The sequence below is a fragment of the Dama dama genome, chromosome 12, assembly GCF_033118175.1.
Source record: "Dama dama isolate Ldn47 chromosome 12, ASM3311817v1, whole genome shotgun sequence".
Classification (NCBI taxonomy): domain Eukaryota; kingdom Metazoa; phylum Chordata; class Mammalia; order Artiodactyla; family Cervidae; genus Dama; species Dama dama.
In genome coordinates, this window is record NC_083692.1 from 21,972,498 (window position 1) to 21,996,619 (window position 24,122).

Below are 24,122 nucleotides of genomic sequence, written 5' to 3' on the forward strand. Positions count from 1 at the left end.
CAAGGTCAATTTAACCTCACAGTATCAATCTTGGCTGAACATTGGAAACTTTAAAAAACACAAGGCCCCATCCCTACCCCACCACCTCCACCAGCACTCAGGCTGAAATCAGCAGTCCCCTGGACCCAGCCCCCAGATGAAACCTGAAACCCAGCGGACCAAAGGCCAGACTCACCCTTTCCCTCCGTCCCCACCCCCTCAAAAATTCTGGGGCGATTACAGGGAAACTGAAACTCCTAAGGCCCCTGCCTCCAGCCCTCAGGTGGCAGAAGTTCCCAAATGACACTACGTTCCACTGGAAGTCACCCTGTCCCAAGCAAGGGGCTGACCCACCCTTGTCCAGTGACGCTCCCCACTTTCATCCAGCTGTCCCCGCCCGCTAGACTGCCCCCACCTCCAGCCTGAAAGCTCTACCACCCGGCTGTCCCACGCTGCCTGCCTTCCGGTCTGTGCCAACTTCAACACAGCCGGCATTGCTTTTACCCAACCTCCAGCCAGAAGATCACACAGGATCAGAGGGAAGACTGCCTGAAAGGAGACTTCAGAATCTGAGTGCATGCATACACGAGTGCACACGCATGCTAGCGCAGACACCACACATGCACATGTGCACATAGATACCATGTCCCACACAGCACACACATATGCCACACACACAAAGACAGCCTCCACACGCACATACACAGAAACCACACAACACACACAGAGACACGCATGCACACAAGAACCACACAACACACACAAACACCCACCCACAGGCATACATACACCACGCAACACACGTCCACCACACACACATGCACGCGCTCCACTAACCACAGACACTTCACGCGCCAAAGGAGCGTGGCTTCAGCGGAAGCTTGGGGCAGGATAAAGAGGTGTGCAGAAGGGGTAGCAATGAACAGTGAAGGGAATACAGAGGCTGCCCACGGAAACCCACGAGGATAAGAAAAAATAACCAGCCTACGTTTGACAGAAGAGGAAAATGAAGACGGGCAGCGGGAGGACGGGGACAGAGCAATGCTAGTTTCCTGGCTCGAACTCGCACAAGCCTTTCAGGACCCACTGCCGGCGGCGGGCACCCAGTGGCAGGGGGGCCCGGGAGGGGGACACAGGCCCCAGAGGCAGCACAGGGGGTGTCACAGAGCCCTCATCCGTTTCCAGGAAGCAAGGCTCTCGGGGCCCTCCTGCTCCCAGGCCCCCAGGAACCGGGGCCTGAGAGAGTAGCCAAGGCCTACCTGGGTGAAGGAGCCATCCTCGGTGCACTCCGGGACAAACACCGCCTCCTGGGGCTTCTTGGCTTGCTCCAGGGCCTGAGCCCGCTCCAGGCGACACTTGCTCTGGCCAGCGTCTAAAAGAGGGAGGTGTGCACGTCAGAGTCCCTTGGACCCCACACAGGAGCCACGGATTCCAGTTGTAGAAATGCTGAGAGAAAAGCACTGTGTTGTGGGGGCCCACACACCGCCACACATCACACACATACACCACACATGCAGGCAGAAACCACACCACACAAACAGAGACACACATGCACACAGACACATAAAAGCCGGCTGTTCCAGGAACACAAGGGCAGGGACTAGTGAATGCCCCACAGCCTCACCTGCCTCTCAAAGGTATTCTTAGAAAAAGTCAGGGGGGTCATATTTATACCTGGTTCTGTTTATTCCTTTTCTCCCAAATATTCCTAATCCCTCCTAGGGGAAAAAAAGTTCTACTTCTATTATTTCTCACTGACTTTATTTAAAAACATGTAAGCCCAAGGAGTCTCAAAGATGTTTTGCAATTCAAAAACTGCAAGCTCTTTTCTTTTTTTTTCTGGTGCCACCATGGATTTTTTTTTTTTTAATATTTATTTGTTTATTTATTTATGTGACCATGCCAGGTCTTAGTTGTGGCATGTGGGATCTAGTTCCCTGACCAGGGATTGAACCCAGGCCCACTATACTGGAACACAGAGTCTTAGCCAATGAACCATCAGAGAAGTCCCCAGCAAGCACTTTCTTTGGGAAATCAGAGGCTCTAGGGCAGCCGGCTTAGCCTCCCACAGTTTCTGTAATAGCTCTGATCAGTCCACGGGTCACAAACTCACATACCAACAGGGCGTAGGAAAGCGATATAAGTTAGAGAAGGGGCTGGGTGTATGAAGCATGGCGTTCAGCTTGGTGACACCACCGGGAATGCCGGGGACTGCGGCAAACGAGAACAGGCTCCCTTTTAAAGGACGTGGCTGCTACTCACCAGCCACATGTTTGCCTTGAGGGAGGGAACACAGGCCTCATATCACCACAGTTTCCAATTTTTTATGGGAAATACAAACATCCAGATTTTTAGGTTGAATTTCCCAATTTTTAAATGTTGTCTCAAACGTTTTTAATATGTTTAAATGTGTGAGCAGACCAAACAAAACACATCTGTTGGCTGTCAATGTGGAATCCCTATTCAAGAGCCAGCCATCATGTTTTGCCATTTTAAGCCTCCCTACAAAAAAAAAAAAAAAAGAAAAAGGAAGAATTATAAAAATTAAAAGCAGTAGCCAAATAGCAGCATTTCTCTAGGCCCTAGCGGCAGTGTTTGAAAGCCAGAAAAGTACTCATCTTTCAGCGGGCCCGTCCTCCCTGCCATATTCCCTGGTGGAAAGGGTAGGGGGAGAGGTTGCCAGATGAACAGACGCATTCTGAGTTCCCCCGATGGGAGTGCCCCACGCAAGCAGTGTGGTGCTCAGGTCTGTCTCTCCTCGTTGGGGCACGGGCACACTCACCTTTGCATCTGCCTCGATGTACCACACCCAGTGTTGGGTCTCGGCACTTAGCTCGCTGGTACTCACACATGGACTCATAGGACCTGCCGTCGGAAGCACAGACAGGTTTGGGTTGAGTCCTGGAGCAGTGGAGGTTGCACTGAGGGTCACGGTCACTTATGAGAAACTGGGTTGGGAAAAAAAAAAAAAGTGAAATGGTACAGGGGTTACTTTTGCAAGAAAAGTAAAGATGACCTCACAATTTACAATACTAACTTGCCTTTGGGAAGCAAGTCCAGAATAATTAATTCCAAAGTTATTAAACCCTAGAAGTAGTAGGAAACCAAGTGACCACAAACTCTAACCAAGGAAGGCATACTGTACTCAGGAGCTCACATGCAGGACCTCGTTAAACCTCACAACAACCCTATGAAATAGGAACCACCTATTTCGTAGATAAGGAAACTGAAGCCTAGAGAGAGGTAACTTGCCCAGTTTCACACAGTTCTCAGTGGTGAATCTGAACCTAGACTGGTCAGAGGTCAAGTCCAAGCTTTCACCACTGGGAAATTCAGCCTCTGGTCCACACTGATGGTCTCTGCACTTGGCCCTATTTGGGTACCTCCCCAAACCAGGAATGCACCAGGAATCTCTACTCTCCATCTTTGGAAAGTTTTATTGTCTAGAAAGTATTACCGAGCCCCCAGATCTATCACCCTTCCATTTCTGCCCACTGCTCTCTGTCAGAATACAGGTTAAGTTATTTTCTATTCTTCACCCTTCCATTTCTACCCACTGCTCTCTGTCAGAATACAGGTTAAGTGATTTTCTATGAGAAGGGAATTTCCTAACTTAACATAAACGTCCTCATCAGATTGCGAAATGCTGAGTTAAAGTTTTCTTTACAGCAGGACTTCCCTGCTGTACATTCTTATGCATTAACACCTTTGGTACATTCTTATGCATCACTAATCTCCCAGAGGTACAGTAAATTAAAGATAGATAGCTGTAAAGTATTTGCTATTCTTCCCGTTGAGTGTGGAGACTTCCCTTGAACCTGGACTGGCCTCAACAACTTGCCTGACCAATAACACGCTGTGGCAGTGATGTCGTCCAACTTCTGGGCAAAGTCACGTGAAGCTTTGCAGCCTCCCCCCAGGCCTCTTGCAACACTCAGGCTGGGGGAAATTAGCCACCAGGTAAGAAGCCCAACACTGAGACCATCGTGCTAGGAGGAAGCCCAAGCTAGCATGGGGCAAAACCGAGTGGAGAGAGAAATGCCCAGTAAACACAGCACAGAGATGTGTGAGTGAAGAAGCCTTCAAATGAGTCTCACTTCAGCAGTCACTTGATTGTAACTAACAGAGATGAAAAGGAGTAACTGCTTGAGAGACCCCCGCCCAAGCAAGACCCACCCAGCTGAGCCCAGTCGACTCACCAGAACTGTGAGAGATAATGATAAGTTATGTCATTAAGTTAAAATTCTTTTTGTTGAAGTATAGTTGATACACAATGTTTCGGGTATGCAGCAAGCCATTAAGGTTTGAGTAGTTTGAAACAGAGCAATAGCTAACCAGATCAAGAGCATATATGATGCTGTATCTCTCAGACTTATTTGACCACGAACCCCCTTCTCAGTGAACCCCTGTCCACAACTGTAGGATACAGCTGGAAAACAATAACTGGACTCTACAATCCATGAGCTGCTGTTGAAGAACCCATGATTAGACTGCATGGGCCTTGAGAGCTGGATCTACTCTTTCATCCCTCTATAGCAGAGCTCGGGACACAATGAAGGCTCTTTGTCAGGATGAACTGAGAGGATGAAAAGCCCATCATGGCACGTGGCAATGTCGTGAGCACACCTCTGGCCATCAGTGATGTTAGAGTTGACTACACACCATGCTCATAGAGGCTTAGGGAAGGTATGACTACAGGCCCTATTTCTATCTGCAGGCCCTTCGTGTGAAGCAAATAGATGAGAACTTGTTGATCCTTTTCCAGAACATCCAAAGGAGGTCCAGAGGCAATACCCCTTCCTTCAAAGGAGCACACGGCCCATACTGGCCAAATCCAAAGAGAGTCCAAGCCTGTCAATGAACACACAGACCGCCTCCCAGCTGTAAACACAGTCCCTCCCGCTCTCCTGACCACACACTTGCGTGCCGGCTGCTCGGCAGAGGGAAGCAGCAGCTGGACTGAGACCACCCTGCACACACAAGCTTATCAGGACGGACAGCGCAACTAAACCTCTCTTCAGATCCTCTGGACGGCCACACTCACGCCTCCAGCCTGAGTCCTGCCCAAAGCCCAGAGGGAATGTCCTGAGAGTGTCTCAGTGTCCCCAGGTAACATGCGGTGGCTCAGCGGGTAAAGAGTCCACCTGCAATGCAGGAGACACAGGAAATTCAGGTTCGATCCCTGGGTCGGGAAGATCCCCTGGAAGAGGAAATGGCAACCCACTCCAGTATTCTTACCCGAAAAATCCCATGGACAGAGGACTCTGGCGGGCTATAGACCAACGGGTCACAAAGAGTTGGACAAGACTGAGCGACTAAGCACGTCCCCAGGTATAAAATCTGTCGTAGATAGAGTCATCTCCCGAGGCAGCCCCCAGGTTGCCACACAGGGGGGATGAGCGGATGGAGAAGGGCAGGCAATGTCATCCACTGCAAACCCTTGGGTGGTGCCCCTCTGTCCCCGGGGACCTTCACAGGGTCTCCTGCCCTGGCAAATCTGACCCCTTCTCTGGCCTCAGCTCTTCCTGCTCTGACCTCAACCTGCTCACTCCTTAGTAGGGCACACTGGCCTGCCTTCCAGGTCCCATTTGCTCCTAACCCCAGGCCTTTATTTTTATTTAATATTTTCTTTTCTTTCTTCTTTATTCGGCTGTGCCAAGTCTTAGCTGCTGCATGCAGGATCTAGTTCCCCGACCAGGGACTGAACCCCGGCACCCTGCATTGGGAGCCCAGAGGCTTAGCCCCTGGACCACCAGGAACGTATCCCCCTTCCACCCCAGCCTCAGGCCTTTAGACACATCATTCCTTCTCCCTTTCCTCCCACCGCTGCTCAGATTTCAGCTCATCTGGGAGGTTGTCCCTGACTTTAACAGGTGAGGATGGGTCCCCCTATAAGAACTTCTCACACCTCACTTTTCCTTCAGGGCTCTTACCACAGTTTGAGGACAAACTGATTTGTGGGATTTGATTAGCAATGGAATCCCCCACTCTGAGCATCAAGAAGACAAGGAGACTGTCTCTTTCAGCCTGTAAACACATCTCTGGCATCCAGCGCCATGCTGAGGTGCTTGATTATTTGGGGGACAAACGCATCCCTGCAGCGGCCTTTCCCACACGGCATTACCTGCAAACCAGCTGTTGTGAAGTGACAGGCCTGGTCTCCCAAGCTCCTGCCATCCCTGGTGGGAAGGGGGGTCACTGGGCTACTCCCCTACCCCACCCCCAGGCCCTCTTCTCTGAGCTTCCCCCTCCCTCCCTCAGAATACTATGGGCCGACGTGGGCCACTGCCTCCTGCCCTAGCTCCACTGCAGAACCTAAGTTATCTCTGAGGCTGAGAGGAGGGTCTCTTCTCTCACCATCCCCACCCCAGGCCCCTCTGCCACTCCTGCCTTCCCAGCCTTGGACCGACTGGGCACCAGGGGAAACTTGGGACCCAAGGTCCAACTGAACGATGCAGGCTTAGAAGCCCTGGTCGTGGGCACCTGGGTGGGCACAGGACCCAGTGGGCTGCAACCAGCAAAGCTGGCCTCGAAGTCTCTCTCCCTCCCTCGGACTCATTCCTAGTCAGTCTGCAGCCTGGAAATGCAGCCAGACCTGGCTCCGTCATTCTGCCTGGTGAGCAGCCGGCGCCGGCCAGAGGGCGGGACCAGTGCTCCCACGTCCTGGCTTGCAGGCTGACCGGTGGCCTCAAAACTGTCCCAGAGCAGGTCAAGACACTGCTGTCCCACCGCTCTCTCCTGGTCCATGGGAGTCGGGGTTACTTTACATGAAGTGAGAGCAACGTTGCATGTCAATCTGCAGGAGCTAGGGAACAGCTGGCTCTCACAATCACACAAGGATGGAAATATCACTATCTTCCAACGCCTGGGGAAGTCAAGGAACTCATCCTTGGTCACAGAGGGATTTGGTAGCCAGACCTTGTCTGAAGAGTGATAAGAGCTGATAATAATATATCACTTACCATACGTTAACTAATGTGACCTCCACAGTAGCCCGAAGAGGCAGGGTACATAATGTGCATGTCAGTGCTGAACTTGACACCCGGGGCCTGGCTCCAGAGCTACAACTTCTAACCACTAGACCACACTGCCTGGCACTATGATAGAGTAACACTGCAAACAGAAACTCTAACCCAACTGAAAAACCGGATTCCGTTTCGGATTAGCAGATACAAACTGCTATATATAAAATAGATAAACAACAAGGCCCGAATGTATAGCACAGGGAACTACATTCAATATCTTATAATTAACTATCATGGAAAACTAAACAAACAAACTGGATTTCCAAACCAAAAACTGTTTACCCAAGAGCTTACTGCATGTAAGGCGCCAAATGCTGAAGACTCAGTTACGACAGCCCTGCCCTCCAGGCACTTTAAACCTACCCTAAGTAGCTCCTCATACGGCTCTCTTCACCTTCAAAAAAAGGGATTGAGCATTGCCTCGTTGTCTCCTCTGTAGCTCACAGGAGAGGGGAGATACAGGCATCCCTGTGGTGATGAACTATGGGCCATAAATTTGGTTTGGAAATGGTTTACTTTGGACCAACAGAGATGCCACGGCAGCTATGCCAGAGACCTGCTTCATAGCTTGGGGAACACAGCCTAGAGGTGGACAGGTTAAAGGCAGCTTCAGAATAAGCTCCACCTGCCCTCCCCTCTCCTCAAGATCCTTCCTGGCTTCAGAAGAGCTCACAAAAGGGTCCATCTAGAAATGACTGGCCCCCCAAGGTCAAGTGAAAAAGTAACAGAACAGCCAAGGACCATTGCTAAAGACCGTCTCCAGTCATTTATGGTGTCTCATCTTTATCTATTTTAGGAACTGTGGGAGTTTGTGATTGCTTTCCCAAAAATAGATGAGTTCTATAAAATGGAGGTTGTTTTTTTTTTGTTTTTTTTTTTAAATTCAGGTATAGTTGATTTACAACATTGAATAAGTTTGTGGTAGAAAATACAGTGATACACAATTTTTAAAGATTATACTCCATTTTGTAGTTTCATAAAACATTGTCTGTATTCTCTGTGCAGTATAATATACCCTTTTAGTTCATTTAATTTATACAAAGGTATTTTTAACCTCTTAACCTTTTACCTCTTTCTCACCTCTCTTCTCTCCTCTCTCCCCACTGGTAACCACTAATTTGTTCTCTGTATCTGTGAGCCTGTTTCTTTTTTGTTATATAAGCGATGTCATACAATAATTTGTCCTTCTCTACCTGACTTATTTCACTAAACATGATACACTCCAGGTCCATCCACATTGCTGCAAGTGGCAACATTTCATTCTGTTTTATGGTTGAGCAGTAGTCCATATGGAGAAGGCAATGGCACCCCACTCCAGGACTCTTGCCATGGAGAATCCCATGGACGGAGGAGCCTGGTGGGCTACAGTCCATGGGGTCGTGAAGAGTCGGACACGACTGAGCGACTTCACTTTCGCTTTTCACTTCCATGCACTGGAGAAGGAAATGGCAACCCACTCCAGTATTCTTGCCTGGAGAATCCCAAGGATGGAGGAGCCTGGTGGGCTGCCACAGAGTCGGACATGACTGACACGACTTAGCAGCAGCAGCAATAGTCCATTGTGTGTGTGTGTGTGTGTGTGTGTGTGTGTGTGTATCATCTTCTTTGTCCATTCATCCACTGATGGACACAAGTTGCTTCTGTATTTTGGAATAACAGAATGACTAGGCCCTAATAGAATCACCCAAACCTCCGGGGACCCTAGGACACTGCTTGTTCTGTCATCCACAGATCTACTTTTATACTCAACAACCAAGCTCTATGATGCGCTCTGCACTGCAAGGTATGGAAAGCAGAACACAACCAGCATAGCCCTGTCCTCAATGAGCTTGCACTCTAGGGTATCAAGAACAAGCAACCTGACATCGACCAAGTTAACAAGGGAATAGGATACCACAGACTGAAGAGATTTCATCCTTGGGACTCTGTAATGCCACAAAGCCACAGAGTCCAATAAAACTTTCTGCAATGATAGACACGTTGTATATCTGTGCCATCTAGTTTATGGAAGCCACAAGCCATGTGTGGCTATGAAGCACTAAAACATGGCTAATACAACTGAGGAACTAAATCTTTGGTTGCATTTAGTTTTAGTTAACTTTGAATAACTATATGTGGCTAGTGGTTGCCAGATTCAAGAGCACAGCTATTGCAGGGGATGGAGGGTTGGGGGTGTGATGGCTCACCCTTGCTGGAGTTTCTTCTAGTTGAGCCAAGCTACAACAGATTAGACCAAGAAGCAGATTCTGAGATAATTTCTGCATTTGGAAACTGGACATGAAAAACATGAATTTATTATTTATAGGTTTCAACAACAGAACATCCCAGCAGTTCAACACAGTCCACCTAAAGTCACAAAGGCAGATTTCTCCTCTCTTCTTCAGGAGACAGGAAGGACAGGCTGGAAGTCCCCAGCACCACCCATGACTGGGTCATTTCTCCCAGCACACAGACAAAACTCAGAGTCTGAGTCACCCTGCTGGGACTGAACTCCCAGGCCAGAGAAGTCTGCTGTGGGCTCAAGAGCAACCAGAATTGGTGGAAATTTTTGGAGTTAAGCAGAGGCAAGCTGTCTCCCCAAAGAAGCAAGCCATTCCCCTCTGAGGAAGAAATAGCATTTTCATAAAAATCCTCACATCCCTTCCTTCTTCCTCACCAAAAGACAACAAAAACAAAATAATTATGTTAAGTATGATTGTGTAATATGGGAGCCAAACAAAAGGGGCCAGGACAACTGTGCGTTTGCAAGCGGCTCCTATACCCTCCCTGTCTCCTTGGGGAGTGTGAGCGGTTCCAAAGCAAACATGCAGAATTTTCGTGCTCTGCTCACATTTGTAAAGCAGGACAAGCACTTGAAATACATTTAAACAATCCATCCTTTCTATTGGAAAATTACGCTACCAATGGGGACCATCTTCACCAGAGGACAGACATGGGCAAATGAAATCAATGTTAGATAACAGTTCCTTCTGTCTGAAATGTGTACATGCTGATCCTTGCCCTCAGTTTCCAGCAGAGTACAATGTAAACCCTGCCACAGCTTTTGCTCAGGGAGACCATTCCACGACCACAAACTGTGTTGGGTTTGACAGACTGCCAAGTTTCCACGACAACAGAGGGAACAACAGAGGCAGCCTAAGTTTCCACTGAGGAGGAGATATTCGATTCTTTATAATAGGGAGTTGCTTTCACAGTTCTACCTGTACCATGCTGATTTCACCAGCATCTAAAATTCTAAAACGGCATTTTGCTAGTAACATGCCTATTTCTATAGTTTTCTCAAGTGTAGAAGTGGGAGGGCAGGAACCATACTATACAACCAGAGCAATGGTTTGGAAGTGTGAGATCCACACTTGGAAGAGCAAGCAGCATTCCCTTTATGATGTTGTTGTTGTTTAGTCGCTAAGTTGTATCCAACTTTTTTCGACCCCATGGACTGTAGCCCACCAGGCTCCTCTGTCCATGCGATTTCCAAGGCAAGAATACTTGAGTGGGCTGCCATTTCCTTCTCCATGGGATCTTCTGGACCTAGGGATTGAACCTAGGATTGAACCCTGCATTGTAGGCAAATTATTTACTGCTTGAACCACCAGGGAAGCTCCTCTTTATGATATCAGACTCAAAAATCACAGGCCAAACTCAAATAATTTGAGTTTTTTTTTTAATAAATTCATTTGTAACACAGCTTCAGTTACTCCCTATTAACTTTTTTGATTCACTTATAGATTGCTACAAAACAAACCATCCCCAGACTTAGTGGCTCCAAATTATTCATAATGTCTCTCAATTCTATGCGTTGGCTGGGCTCAGCTGGATGGTTCTTCTGCTCCACATGGTTTCGGTTGAGATAACGCACAGGCTTCATTCAGCTGGGAGCTTGGCTGGGGCTGGAACACCCACTGTGACTTCATACACTGGTGCCTAGTTGGAGTGGCTGAAGGTGCAGAGGGCCCGGTTAGGTCTCCCTCTCCAGAAGACTTTCTTCTTTTATCCACGTTGACTTCTTTCAATCCTTAATCTCTTGTCTAGATGTCTAACTTTCTGTCACCAAACTTTTTTCCCCATTCAAGTTCCAGTTCCACACTAACTGAAGTTACCACTCTTAAGAAGCAAATGCTTTCATGTTTTAAACACTACTGTTAACTTCCTCAGAGCTCCTGCTGCACTGTCCTCATACAGCTATCAAAACCTTCTACATACTTTGTTAACATTTATGTATGTACATGTCTAGAAAAGACTGTGTCTTATTCCTCTTTATACACACAGGGCCTAAGCCAGAGCCTGATCCAGTGCAGTTGTTTAACAGATGTTTGAAGAACGGATGGGTGAATATCAAACCTTACCTAAAAGATATCCCAAAGAAGCTCCTTTTTCTATCACTTACTGTAAAAAGAGATATTCTTTGTCAAACCAACACCAAATAAATGCTTAACACTCTCAAATGCACAGAGTAATGGAAGCTGTTTTTTTCCTTTTTTTTTTTCTTTTTTTAAGAAACATCTATTAGATAAAGGAAGCCATACATTAACCACAGGACTTTCCCCTTGAATTAAGGAGGAAAAACATTCCTGAGCCATTGAAAAGAATGCAGTTGAGTGGCTCAGACAGTGTCCATGGAATTCATTCCCAGTGAACTGGCCTTAGCCTGAGAATCCTCTTCACAAAGCTTGGAAGTCGTTCCACCCCCCAGATAAGTCATGTCACCCACAAGACAGGCAGTAATCCGAGATGCCCAAGGTTGCTAAGCCTGAAATGTGTATGTTAAGGCAGGAAACCCTGACAATTTAACAGCCAATGTGATTAGCACTCTAGTTTTTCTGGCAGCTACAATATGCATGTACTTGAGTAAAAACAAAAGCCAGATTCACTTATAAATCATATTTCTGACACCCTGAATTTACTTTTTTTCCATAGAATCGACGTTGTAAATAATGGTGAGTGTCCCAGCCCAATCTGCTAATGTCAAATTGGAAGGAAGAGAAGGAGAAGGAGTCCTCCCCTTGTGCCTGATAAGTAGGTAACAGATACAGTCAAGGCTTCCAGTGCCAGGCCCCCCAGCTGGGTAGAAATCCCTGGCCCTTCACACTGTTCCTTCCTGCCTCAGGACTTGGCATGTGTGGACCCTTTTCCCTGGACTGTGTTTCCACCTCATAAACTCCTATTCATCCTTCCAATCTCAGTGCAAATGCAGTTTCCTCAGGGAGTCTGACTTCTCTGTTAGGTCAGAATCCTATGATAAGCCTCCACACACCCTCTACTGTCCACTGTGGCCTGTGTCACGATTGAAATTAAATGACCAACTATTTAATTATCCATTTCTTGCCCCCTCCCTCCCCACTAAGCCACTGCTCCCTGCAGGCAGGAACCATGATCTGCTGGGTGTCACCCTGCTGGATCCCCAGTGCCTGGCAGGGGCCTTGCCCAAAGTGGGTGTGTAATAAATATCTATTGATTGAATGAATGAAGAGAAAACTGAGGCTCAGCCAAGTTAAGCTGGTAAGTGGTAGGATACATCTATAAGTCTGACTCTGCGGCCCAGATTCTCTATGACACCACATGGCCTCCTTCAAGGCAGGACGGTGAGGGCTGAGCCCTGGAGGCTGGCTGGGGAGGTGGGCAGGGGTGGGGGTGGGTGGCACAAATGGAGCTCTGCTGTTAGCCCTGGTATCAGTGGCAGGGTTCCTGGCAGTAGCCCCTCTGGTGGACAGGAGAGGAGACTGGCTCTGCAAGCAAAGAGAGCTTTCCTAAGGGAGGGGATTTTTTCCTCCTTATGTTTGTAAGTCCAAGTCCAGCTCAAGCTTTTAGTACTCAGGCACTATAAAACGTTTCTGGGAGATAAATCTATTACTGAAAGAGGGGAAAAGGCCACTCGTGGAGCCAGTAAGTCAAGAAGCACATTCCAGGATGTCCGGCTGCAGCTCGGCCCTGTCCCAAGCTGGCCCTGTCCGCCTGCTGTCACCGGCTTGCTTCACCGTCTGCAGAACCGGATTTCGGTCTTGTTCTCCGGGACGGGGGGGCCGCGTTCTCGGGAACGAGGAGGAGCCAATTCACACGAAGACATCCCTCACCGACCCACTACCTAATCCATCATCTGCCCTGAAAATCCACATCCCCACTTTTGCCCGCGCTGTCACCCTTCCCTGACCTCGCAGCCCCTGCATTTACACAGGTGCACAGGGGGGCCTCGCTCAGGGCACCTCAGAGCAGCCCCAGAGATGGACGAGGGGAGATAAGGGAGGTCAGAGGGGGCGGGGGCTGCAGCGTGGCGGTGTCTGCTCTTCTTCTCCACACCTCCCCAGCAGGGCCTGACAACAGCACGCCGATTAAAGGGCTTTTCACGCTGCTGAGGGAAAGCAGACGGCCCCCTCCAGCTGTTTGGCAGCTGGAACCACTTGTGTTGTTTTAGCCAGGAGAGGCCTGACCCTCGTCACCCCAGCCCCGCCCCCTCCCCAAGGGAGGAATTCCGTGGTCACCCCGGCCTGTCCACCCAGCTTCCCTCCTCCACTCTGTCCCCCACAGCAATGGAGATGATCAAGCAGGACCCAGGGGACAAGGCTGTCTTATACCAGGTGCCATTGATGGGGAGGGGTGGGGAGGTGGTCAGGGGGTTCAGCAAAGCAGCTGAGACCCTGGGTGGAAAGAGGCAGTAACAAGGTTGCAAAGGTAAACCTTCTAACTCGGACCCCATCCACATCCCCAAACCATGCCCCATGCCAGCCTATTTGAACAGCGAGCACGGATCAAGTGTGGGTTAGGGCCCAGGCCATCAGATTTCTAAAATACGAAGCATTCTTCTAAGCGATGGAGCCAGACTCAAAAAGCTACATACTGTCTGATTCCATTTATACGACATTCTGGAAAAGGCAAAACTATATGACTAGAAATTAGATCTGTGATTGCTGGGAACTGGAAGTAGGAGGAGAAAGGGGGAAGTGGTGATATGCTCTATCTTGATTATGGTGGTGCTGATACAGCTACATAAACTTGTTTAAAAAAAACCAAAGTGTACACCTAAAAAGGAGGAAGTGTACTGCATGTAAATCATATCTCAATAAAAAAAGAGAGAGAGGGATAGAGAGAGAGGAAGCACAAAACTAAAAAAAAAAAAAAAAGCATCAGACCTCCCATAAGCACACAAAGAGGTTTCTGGAGATTTTTCTGCCCACTCCCTTCAATGACCAAGCATCATGCTAGGTGTGTTGGGGGTTATGAAAATAAACAAGAACCAAGGTCCTGCCCCCAAAAGTTGATCCAGTTGCCAAGATGGACATGTATACAGCTAACTTCATCGGGACAACATTTTCCAAATCAACAACCAGGAAGCAAAGCCTGAGTCACAAACAGACAAAAGGAAAGAACATTTGAAAATGGGGTGCCCGGAAATCCAAGATGTGAGATGCCTAACTCAGAGAGAGAAGACAGGAGAGGAAGGAAAAGGAGGCATTCGTTCAGCAAAGAATAACTGAGCACCCATGCTGAGTGTTGGGGGCAGAGCAAAGTGAGAGACTAATGCCGACTACAAGGAAGCAGGAGGATTTCTCAGAAAAGGGGTTGAATCTGGGTGGCAAAGGATTTCCCCAAGCAGGAAGGCACCCTGAGCAACAGCAACAGGTACACAAAGGTAAAGAATCAAATTCGAAACATAGTTTCGAAATGACCATTTACAGAGGATACAAAGCTTTAGGGCTAGGGTGGGGGTAAGATTATGGAGGGTCTTGAAATTCCCATTTGTCTTTTTTTTTCCTTGAAGAATTGGAAGCCAGTGAAGAAAGTAAAAGACGAGATCAGAAGATCAGACATGAGCTTTAGAAACCTCTGGCAGGGATCTGAAAGACAACGGAAACACTAATTCAAAAGTTCCTGTAGCTGAACTGAAGAACAAGAGGAATCCCGAAAAGAGGGGGCATACGTGGGCCAAGGAAGTGGCTGAGTGAGGCAACTGAATGAGATAAAAGCACCAAGAACCAAGCAGCTGTAGGGCTGCTGCCCAGAGGAGATGGTCTGTGTTCTCCATCACAGCCCCACAGGATTTCCGCAAGGCTAGGAAGGGAAAGGGGGTGTGCCACAAGCATGCATGTCAGCAAGGAAAAATGAGACACAGAGGACAGGTAGGGATGAAAATATTTCTTTGAATGAGTGGAATCCTTTAGCTTAAAATCTGTTTAGGTTTTAGCCCTACAGGGTGTCAAGCCTTCTGATCAGAGACACAGAGCATTTATTTTTGTTTCCTGCTTGCAACACCCCAGTCACTAAATCCCAGCCAATGGAACTGAGCGCACAGAGAAAGTCACCCAACCATCCCCCATGCCCCATCCCTCAAAGTCTGCCACCAGCATAAATAAAAACTCCTCTCTCTCCAAATCAAATAAACAGTACACTCTCCAGAACCCAGATTTTTTTTTCAGTTCTCTCCGTCCATTAGCACTGGAAAAAAAACAAAGGTTAAGTCGATGGTATTAACAAGGGACAACATATTGGTCTTGTATTCAAGATTCATCCAGGAGATGGTGATTTACAAGAGAGAATTCAGACGTGGGATTCAAAACCCAGAGGGCCGTGAAGGTGTTCTTAAGGACCTGTTTTGTTCTAGGTACCCCACCTTGCATCCCAGTGACACACACGTCTGGCAGTGCTAACTTTGCACTATCTCTCTACCTGGCAAGAGCAATTTATTCCATCAAGGTTAGTGGCTCCTTACACGGTTACCCTTGGATGCTCCCACAGGCTCTGCCCAGGGACATGGTCCAGGTTTTCAGTGGATTTTTCTAAGAATGCAACTATCTCACACGACACTGAGCATCGTGGCTACTGGCAACATGGCCCAGACACAACTCCTGCACATCCTGGCCCTGCCCACCATCCTCTGCCCCACCCTCACTAGCAGCATTTTACTAACACGTGACATTTGTTTATAACCAGGGAAATGAGGGAGGTCAGGCTTGAGGGTAATGACTATTGTGGGAGAAGACTGGGGTTGGTCCTGATCCAGCCAGGTGCTGGGCAGTAATTGAGTCCCTCTGGCTGGAAGGATGAAGTCCCGAAAACAGAAGTGTTTTCATGGGAGGCTGAGTGAGATTATGGGGAAAGTAGGAGGTGCAGAGGTTCAAGATCACTTTGAGAGATTCTGGGTGTACACAGAGCTATTTCAGGGTCTAGGTGACCAAGAGACACAGAAGCGAGGCAGGTCCTTCCCCCCACCCCCCAGCTGCCTGAAGCCCAGCCTTGCTCTGGCAACTAAACCAACAGCTTTGGCAACAACTGGAAACAGTTCCATTGGCCCAGGCTCGGGTGTTCTCTTGATGCACACTGCCAGCAGTAAGGTTCCTTTTAGGCAAAAGGGGAAATTATGACTAGTTTGTGGAACTGTGTAAAGCACCCCAAAGTAGAAACTGAGAGAAACTGGGATTTGAGCAGATGAGAGTCTTGTTTCCTTTGTAATTTTGGAGTAAAGGTTGATGTGGTGCCCTTTTGTCATCAACAGACAGAAGAGACTTGGAAATATCAGCTCTAAGAGAGATGCTAGTGGAAGTGCAGGTCCACTCAGCAGGCTGCTGGAGTCAGACAAGCACCAGAACTTAGCAAGATTTTGCAAAGACCAATTGAACATCCAGAAATCCATTTTCCAAAACAGCAATACCGGATACAGTTGTCAGGCTCCCAGGCTGGTCAACAAAATGCCTCAGTAACTTGTTATGTGGCTAAAATAAAACTACTAACTCACAGCCCAGAACAGTAGGGTGTGACTTGGATAGTCCCCCACAGGGCTGGTCATCTGTTTGAGAGCTGAGGCCTGAGTGTGTCCACTGTACGGACACACACACATGTGTGTGCACACACACACACTTGCTAAGAGCCCTGAGAAAGTACTCTTTTGTAGGGCACAATCACCACCTCTGGTTCAACAGTGGAGGGTTAAGAACATTGGGTGGGGGGAAGTTGCTAGCTGAGTTGCTTGCTAAAACAATGACTCTGGAAGTCTTCATTTTCCTCTCCTTGTGAATTTGCTCTGCATCGTCAGCTGTAAGTCCTTTAACACCACAAAATGTTCCTTAAAGGAGGGGAATGGACACCCTGTTTAGTGAACCCCATAGTACCCACAGAGGTCATGATCAGACACTCCTGCCCGCCCCCGCAACAATGCATCACTTGAGCAGGTGATTCCCTACCAGCGTACATCCTGCCCCCACCCCTCACACCGCCCCCTACAGTTTTCCTGAGTAGTGGAGAGGCCCCAAAGCCCACTTTGGCACTGAACCCCTTAACCTGAAAAACAGACTCTGGTCTTGGCCAAGTCTCCCTCCTTGCCTCGCGAGAGGGCCACCACCTCACCATCCACCTCTTGGAATTCTTGGTGCTGTTGCTGCCGTTGGTGTTCTGCCGTTAGAAGATATTTGTCCACTCACCCATTCTGCAGTGAGCCCTCTAGCCTTTTCCTCTGACTGCTCCCCTTATCATCACAGAAGGGCCCCAAACAGCCTCACCCCAGCCCACCCAAGATAAAAGACTTCCACACAAAGTCTAAACACAGCGAGAAGTATTACAGGCAGGCGTATTACACCCTCCCGGCCCCTGGGAATTACTGCATGGCTCCATGATAACTAAACGGAGAAACGGGTGTACTTTCAAAGTCATGGAATTATCACGGAGGAAAATGTCATTTTAATGCCCATTTCGCTCAGACCAGATCCTACGACATATACACACAGGCTCATCTTCGTCTCTACTTACAGAGGGGAGCAATTTATCTTGACAAGGAAGATAACAGAGAGGAAAAAAAAACACTTTATCCACAACACTTGAGGAAATCCACTCCCTTACAGCGCTAAGCCCTGGGGATGAGAGCCGAACAGCACAGACTAAAACAAACAGAAAAGGAAATCCCAGTCCTGCTATGTCATCAAATTATGTGGGGGCCATGCGTGTTTCCTTTTCACTGCTATTTCCACTGTCATCTTGAGATCCTGGTGCAGCGTGCTGAGCTCCAGATCCCCAAACACACAAGCGGAGTCACACACACCCAAGGCCTTCAAAGTCACTCACAGACAAAAGAGAAGAAAGAATGGAGCCCACGTGGGCCGGCCATGCGCCACTTAAAACCTGATGCTCTCACACTGTCTCCAGGCTGAGGGTCCCTGCCGCGAAGCTCAGACAAGGATTAATTACTGTTGTCCAGAGCCCAGGCTCACATCTTACTTCACACAAGTGTGAGGCTGTTCTGGGCAGAGGAGAAATCCTGTTGACCCAAACTGGGGCCAAAGAAAAGTAAATACAACCATGTCAGGCTCTGCAGACAGGAAAGGAAGATGACTGGAAACCCGGAGCAAGCCCACTCCTGAGAGAGACAGAGAGAAAGGTTCTTCCAATCCCTTCAGATCCCAGGCACAGAGAAAGCCTTTCTTTTAAGGATTACAAACTTGTAATGGACTTTTGAGGACCTTTTTCTTTCAGTCCAGTCATTTCTGGAGTTCAGATCTCCCTCAAATGCTGGATGAGTGACCTGACTGAAAGGAACATCTACCTCTGCACTTAGCAGATCCCATCTGGGCAGGCCATCCTGTGGAAACAAGGTGGTAAGGGGCAGGCCGGAGCCACTCAGCAGAGCCTGCAGGGCACACCGGGCAAGCCCGCACAATCCCAGGGAATGGGACTGCTCGGGCTTTGTGCTTCGAGGTACATACCCCCAGAGACATCATGCTAAAGACTGTTAATCCAGGCTCAAAGGGGGTGTCGGGGCCAAGGAAACGCTCACAATATAGAGTAAATAAAAGTAAAGCAGAATATCATATGTATGTGTGTGCAGAGAGATAAAGATAGGTAATACTAAAGAGGGACAAATGTGTGTGTTTAGACACACATATATACATGCATACACACACACATATAATATGTACACATGTTTACTTAAGGATACCTTCTTTCTACTCCAGGGAGGGAGAGAGAGACAGAGAGGACAAAAGACAGAAGGAAATACACCAACATGTCAACACTGGCTCTCTCCACATGGTAGGAATATAGATGGGTTTGTTTGGTGTTTTCCTTTACGTTGTTGTTCAGTTGCCAACTCCTGGTGACCCCATGGACGGCAGCATGACACCAGGCCTCCCTGCCCCCCACTTTGCCCAAGTTCATGTCCATTAACTTGGTGATGCCATCCAACCACCTCATCCTCTGTCTCCCTCTTCTCCTTCGAACTTCAATCTTTCCCAGAAACAGGGTATTTTCCAATGAGTCAGCTGTTTTCCTTTAGACTCTTCTTTATTTTCCAAGGTTCCTACAATAAGCATGTTTCAAGGGAGTTTGAAAGTGAAGCAGACACAAAACTGCATTGACCCAGGCCTGTCTCTTTCAGCAACGTTGCCACCAAAACTGAAGCCAGGGACTGGGGGAAGCTTGCCTCCCTGGAAGTAGGAGGGGAGGGTGCCTTCCTCTGGGCTTCTTTATCTCCTGGCGTCTGATCAGGTGTCCTGTTCTGCATCACACACACAGCTCTTGTAAAGAAGACACAGAAAGACTTGGCCTCCTTTCCATGGGCTGTCATGCTGGGCCCGGATGCTCCCTCCACCCAGGAAACAGCCTGGTCACCACGTCGTCTCCTGCTCCAGTTCCGGTGGCCCGGTGAGGGAGTCTCAACCTTCCCGACTGAAGGAACTCTGACTCTCATCTTCCAGTCCCAAACCGTGCATGACAGGGTTTGCCAGTGCATTTGGCGGCCTTCCAAAGGGCGCACATGTAGCCTGCATCAGCCATCACACTGCAAGGTGATGACGGGTGCTGAGTATGCTGTCTTCTGGGGCGGGGTGGGGGTAGGGGTGGGGGCGGGAGGAGGATAGAGGAGAAGTGTAAGTCCATGGCTAAAAATGAGGCCTTGGGGGACAAGCAGCTCAACTTCAGGTATGGGAGGGAAATGGGCTTCCCCAGTGGCTCAGTAAAAAAAAAAAAAAAAAATCCTCCTGAAACACAGGAGTCGCAGGAGATGCGGGTTCGATCCCTAGGTCAGGAAGATTCCCTGGAGGAAGGTATGGCAACTCACTGCAGTATTCTTGCCTGGAGAATCCCATGGACAGAGGAGCCTGGCGGGCTACAGTTCATAGGGTCGGACAGAATCGGACACGACTGAGTGACTTAGCATGCAGGCACACATGGGAGAGAAACAGAGGGTCATCTGTCCTCCCATTCCTGCAAGATGCCTTTAGAACAAAACTGTCCCTGCATTTCCTTCCTTGCAAAATGAATCAAAACTTGCAAAGTAGTTTTGTATCCTGGCTTCACAAACTGCCACATTCATTCATGGGATAAACATTTACTAACTTTTCTATGGACCAGGCGTGGTGCTGGGCAGTGGGTACAGTGAGGGACACAGTGACATGGTTCCTCCCCTCAAGGGCTGTACTGAGTCTCTGCAATCCTCCTGTTCATATTTCACATACAGATAATGTCCTTCTAGGTCCTTGGTCCCTCCAAGCTCTACAGAGTCGGGATCCAGGCATAGACTTCAGGGCAGGGATAAGTCAAAGCAGGACAAGCCGCCCACATGTAACAAACTCCTTGGTGAAGGTTCTTGGTCTAAAGCATAACAGCTGGCACCCCCAGAAGCCAATGCCATTTCATGAGCTAATCCAGAAAAGCAGACCTACCCTAAAGAGAACCTGAAAACCTGCTGTTAAAGGGATTCCTGAGGCCCCCAGACCAAGTCCTGATGTTGCTCAGGCTCAGACTGTGTCAAGATCTAGGAGAGACTGCCTCCCAGCTTGATCTCCAAAAAGATAGGGCTACGGGTAACATGGGCTTCCCTGCTGACTCGGAGAGTAAAGAATCTGCCTGCAATGCAGGATACCTGGGTTGGGGAGATCCCCTGGAGAAGGGCACGGCAGCCCACTACAGTGTTCTTGCCTGAAGAATCCCCATAGACAGAGGAGCCTGGCGAGCTATAGTCCATGGTGTCACAAAGAGTCAGACACGACTGAGCGACTAGGCACAGCAAAGGTACCGTGCTAGAGCACTTGACCTTGGGCAGGAAACGTCCTCCTAGGGAAAGGAGAGAAAGACAACTTCCAACTGCCCCTTTTTACCTCAACAGAGTATGTCCTCCCAAGTCCTGATGTATTTTAAAGCATTTTGAAGATGCTTAAAGTAGAAGCATCTTTGCTTTAAATAGATTCTCCACATCAGATCTAAATCTGTTGGGGTCCACCAGAAAACAGCCTTGAAACACTATATTTTAGAGCAGAAGTTCCAAGAAAGAAGACTATATTTATCTAACCTAGGCTATAAAGTGCCTAATTGCACAGCTAAAATTTAAAAGCACTCTGAGAGAAAGTTGGAGGGGAAGGGGACATAATAGAAATATATTTGTGAGAAAGAGGCAAGGGGGTCTCATTTACTGTAGGGCTTCTATGTGCAGGTCACAATGTAGCCATCTTGCATAAATTATTTTCAGTGACCCTGACAATCTAAGAGGTAATACTCTGTGTCCCACTTTGCGTATGAGAAAACTGAGGCTCAGAGAATTTAAGCAACTGCCCAAGGTCACACAGTCAGAATCCAAAACCAGAGCTATGACTCCATAATATCACAGCTAGCAAGGATCAGAGAACCATTTTACCCACAAGAGTTACCTGATCTAGCCTTGGCCTACAAAAGGCTCAGCAATCTGGAAAAATGCTGACATGGCTATGTCCTGACATGTAACTACTGAGTCAAGAAAACGTCATCTGCTAATCCTCCACCACCACACTCTCACCGCCTCCCACCCACCCCCTTAAAAAAGGACAGGACAGGAGGGCAGTAGGGAAGACTGGCACTAAACTAAGACGCTGGTCCTTAACAGGCCTCAGCGCCTGGCCCCACCAACACTTTCCCCGGGACCCCACACTTCCCACCCCTGTGGTCCAGCCCAACCCCATCGTCCCAGCTACCTGCGCCCTGGATTGGGGGCGCACTCTCTCGGGGAACTGCTCTCTGACACAGGTGAAAATAAGAGGGGCAAAGTTCAGAGTCAATGCCATTCTATTTCTGATGTGGGGAGAGGGGGCTGTCCTTATTTATGAGTTGGGGGGAAGATGGATGACAAACCTACTCAGTTCTCCAACGGCCAGGCAGCTGTGACATTTGTAATAGGAACCAGGTCTGAACCTTTCACAGGACACAGCAAAGAAAATGCTATTTGGAAAGTGCTCTGTACTCGGCAGAAAACGCAGGTGTTAACAGCACAGATTTTGAGTAGACAGACCTGGGATCCAGTCCCTGAACTTCAGACCTTGGTCAAGATACCCTCTGAGCCTAGGTTTACTCACCTGTGGAGACAGGAAATGGAGCAGTTCTACTATCACTAGTTGATCTGCAGGATCAAAGATTAGGTTGTTACAAGTTCTTGATAAACCTAAGCTATTACCATATTAACACTTCTATTATTAACTAAACCAAGGTTGTTCAAACTACATTCTGAGTTCCACATGTTCTCACTGAAAATTTTTGGGGGTTGATTGGCAAAGTTAAACTTTGGATATTGAAATTGCCCATTTTCTTTATATTTTCCATTTGTGTGAGTGCATTTCTTTCTAATTTCATAGTACAGTGATTTTCAGCCATATCATCCAGAACCATGGCAAAAGGAAGTGGAAAATATTTAAGTTCTAAAAAGTTACAAATTAAAGAATAGTACAACTGTTACTAACTGTAATCAAAATGTCTTTATGGAGAGGGCAACAATGAGTTTTTTTCAATGGCAGAATAATGTTACTACAAACCCACAATTGCCATCTGACTTCCACAAAAAGTAAATATTACTCCTCTAAACACTGTTTTAGACCTCTTTCTTTCCAATAAGGGTCACTGGCTTGAAGTAAAAGATTAAAATAAAAACAAAAACATTTGGGTTGCAACAGAAGTGTGCCCTTTTTTGCTTGACCAAAGAGTGCAGTTTTGTTGCAAACTGAATGTCAGAGAAGCATATCACTTTTAAAGTTTTGCTTTGCACATAATAGGTGTGTCTCCCTGCACACACTAAAACACGGTTTGATTTCATATAAGAGTACCATGTGTTCAAGATGTCTCAGAGTGGCTGCCCTAGGTGGGTCTCGTTTCGTATAGCTCGTCTCAGAATTGCTCAGAACTCCTCATGGGGTGACAGAAGGAGAACCAGTATCCCCATCTCTCCAGATCTTTCAGCCCTGCCTGACAGAGCGTGTTTGCCCCTCTCTACATCCCTCCCATCCCAGCTCCTGGGATCACCAAGAGACCATCGACACGGCCATGACAGCCAGCATCTCTCTTCTTCAGGCTCAGGATTCCCAAAGCAGAAGGATCAGTCCCCAGACCTACAAAACCACCCTTGAGTGAACAGTAGAGCAGAGACCCACTGAACGCAACTCACCTGGCTGTGGTGAGCAGGGAGAGAGGTCTGCACCCATGTGAACAACGCTACAGCTGAGGCCCAAATGGGTACCAAAAGGCCCCTCTGGCTCCCACTGCCCCTTTCTCCTGACTCCTCTGTTTTTCACATCTCCTGCTCCTTTCCCTGAGTGCCACCCACGCCACCCCCGGGGAGATAGGGGTAAATAGGGCAGGCAGGCAGCAGTCTGAAATACACTCCAGAAAGCACCCCAAATAGCAGAAGAAGGTTACCCCTGGGGCGTGGCCTATTCTAGCCAGGCAGGCATGCATTCTACTGCAAAATACAACATGTTTCCTAAAAAAACCAGTGTCCCACCTCCCCCTCAGATGGGTCCTTTGAGAAACTCTGACTGTGGAGGAGCTAAACCTGTGGTTCCACACATCTCTGGAAAGCCAAAGCCCCCTCCCACTTTCCCGGTGGCCAAGTTGAGTTGGGGGAAGGTGGGGACAGACACTGGCAGCTTCCAACAACTACACACCTGGCTTCTGGCTGATGAACCGCTCTGGTCTCAGGGGACAGGATGGAATAAGCCACTGCTTGGTTGGGGATGCCCAACACAAGAGAATGGCTCCAAAGCTCTAGCCCTGGCAAGGTTTTGCATACCTCCCCACCCAGCCCTCCCCTCTGCCTGCCTCCTGCTTCCCTTCTCTTCCCACCCCTTGAATCCGATTCAGTTACGGCCAGACCAAGGCTGGGTGACAAGACAGAAAAGCCAAGAAAGCCCT

The 24,122-nt window shown here is 48.4% G+C and overlaps 1 protein-coding gene across 3 annotated transcripts in view; it reads right to left on the minus strand.

Annotated features, from left to right (window-relative positions):
- Window positions 1–24,122, minus strand: part of SMOC1 (SPARC related modular calcium binding 1) — a 139,818-nt gene that overhangs the window by 74,019 nt on the left and 41,677 nt on the right. For all 3 annotated transcript variants that reach the window (XM_061156782.1, XM_061156781.1, XM_061156784.1), the window contains exons 2-3: window positions 2,762–2,927; window positions 1,239–1,351 (exon numbers count right to left, since the gene is read on the minus strand). In XM_061156782.1, coding sequence (XP_061012765.1) covers window positions 1,239–1,351; window positions 2,762–2,927 — 279 coding nt within the window. The remainder of the gene's footprint in view (window positions 1–1,238; window positions 1,352–2,761; window positions 2,928–24,122) is intronic.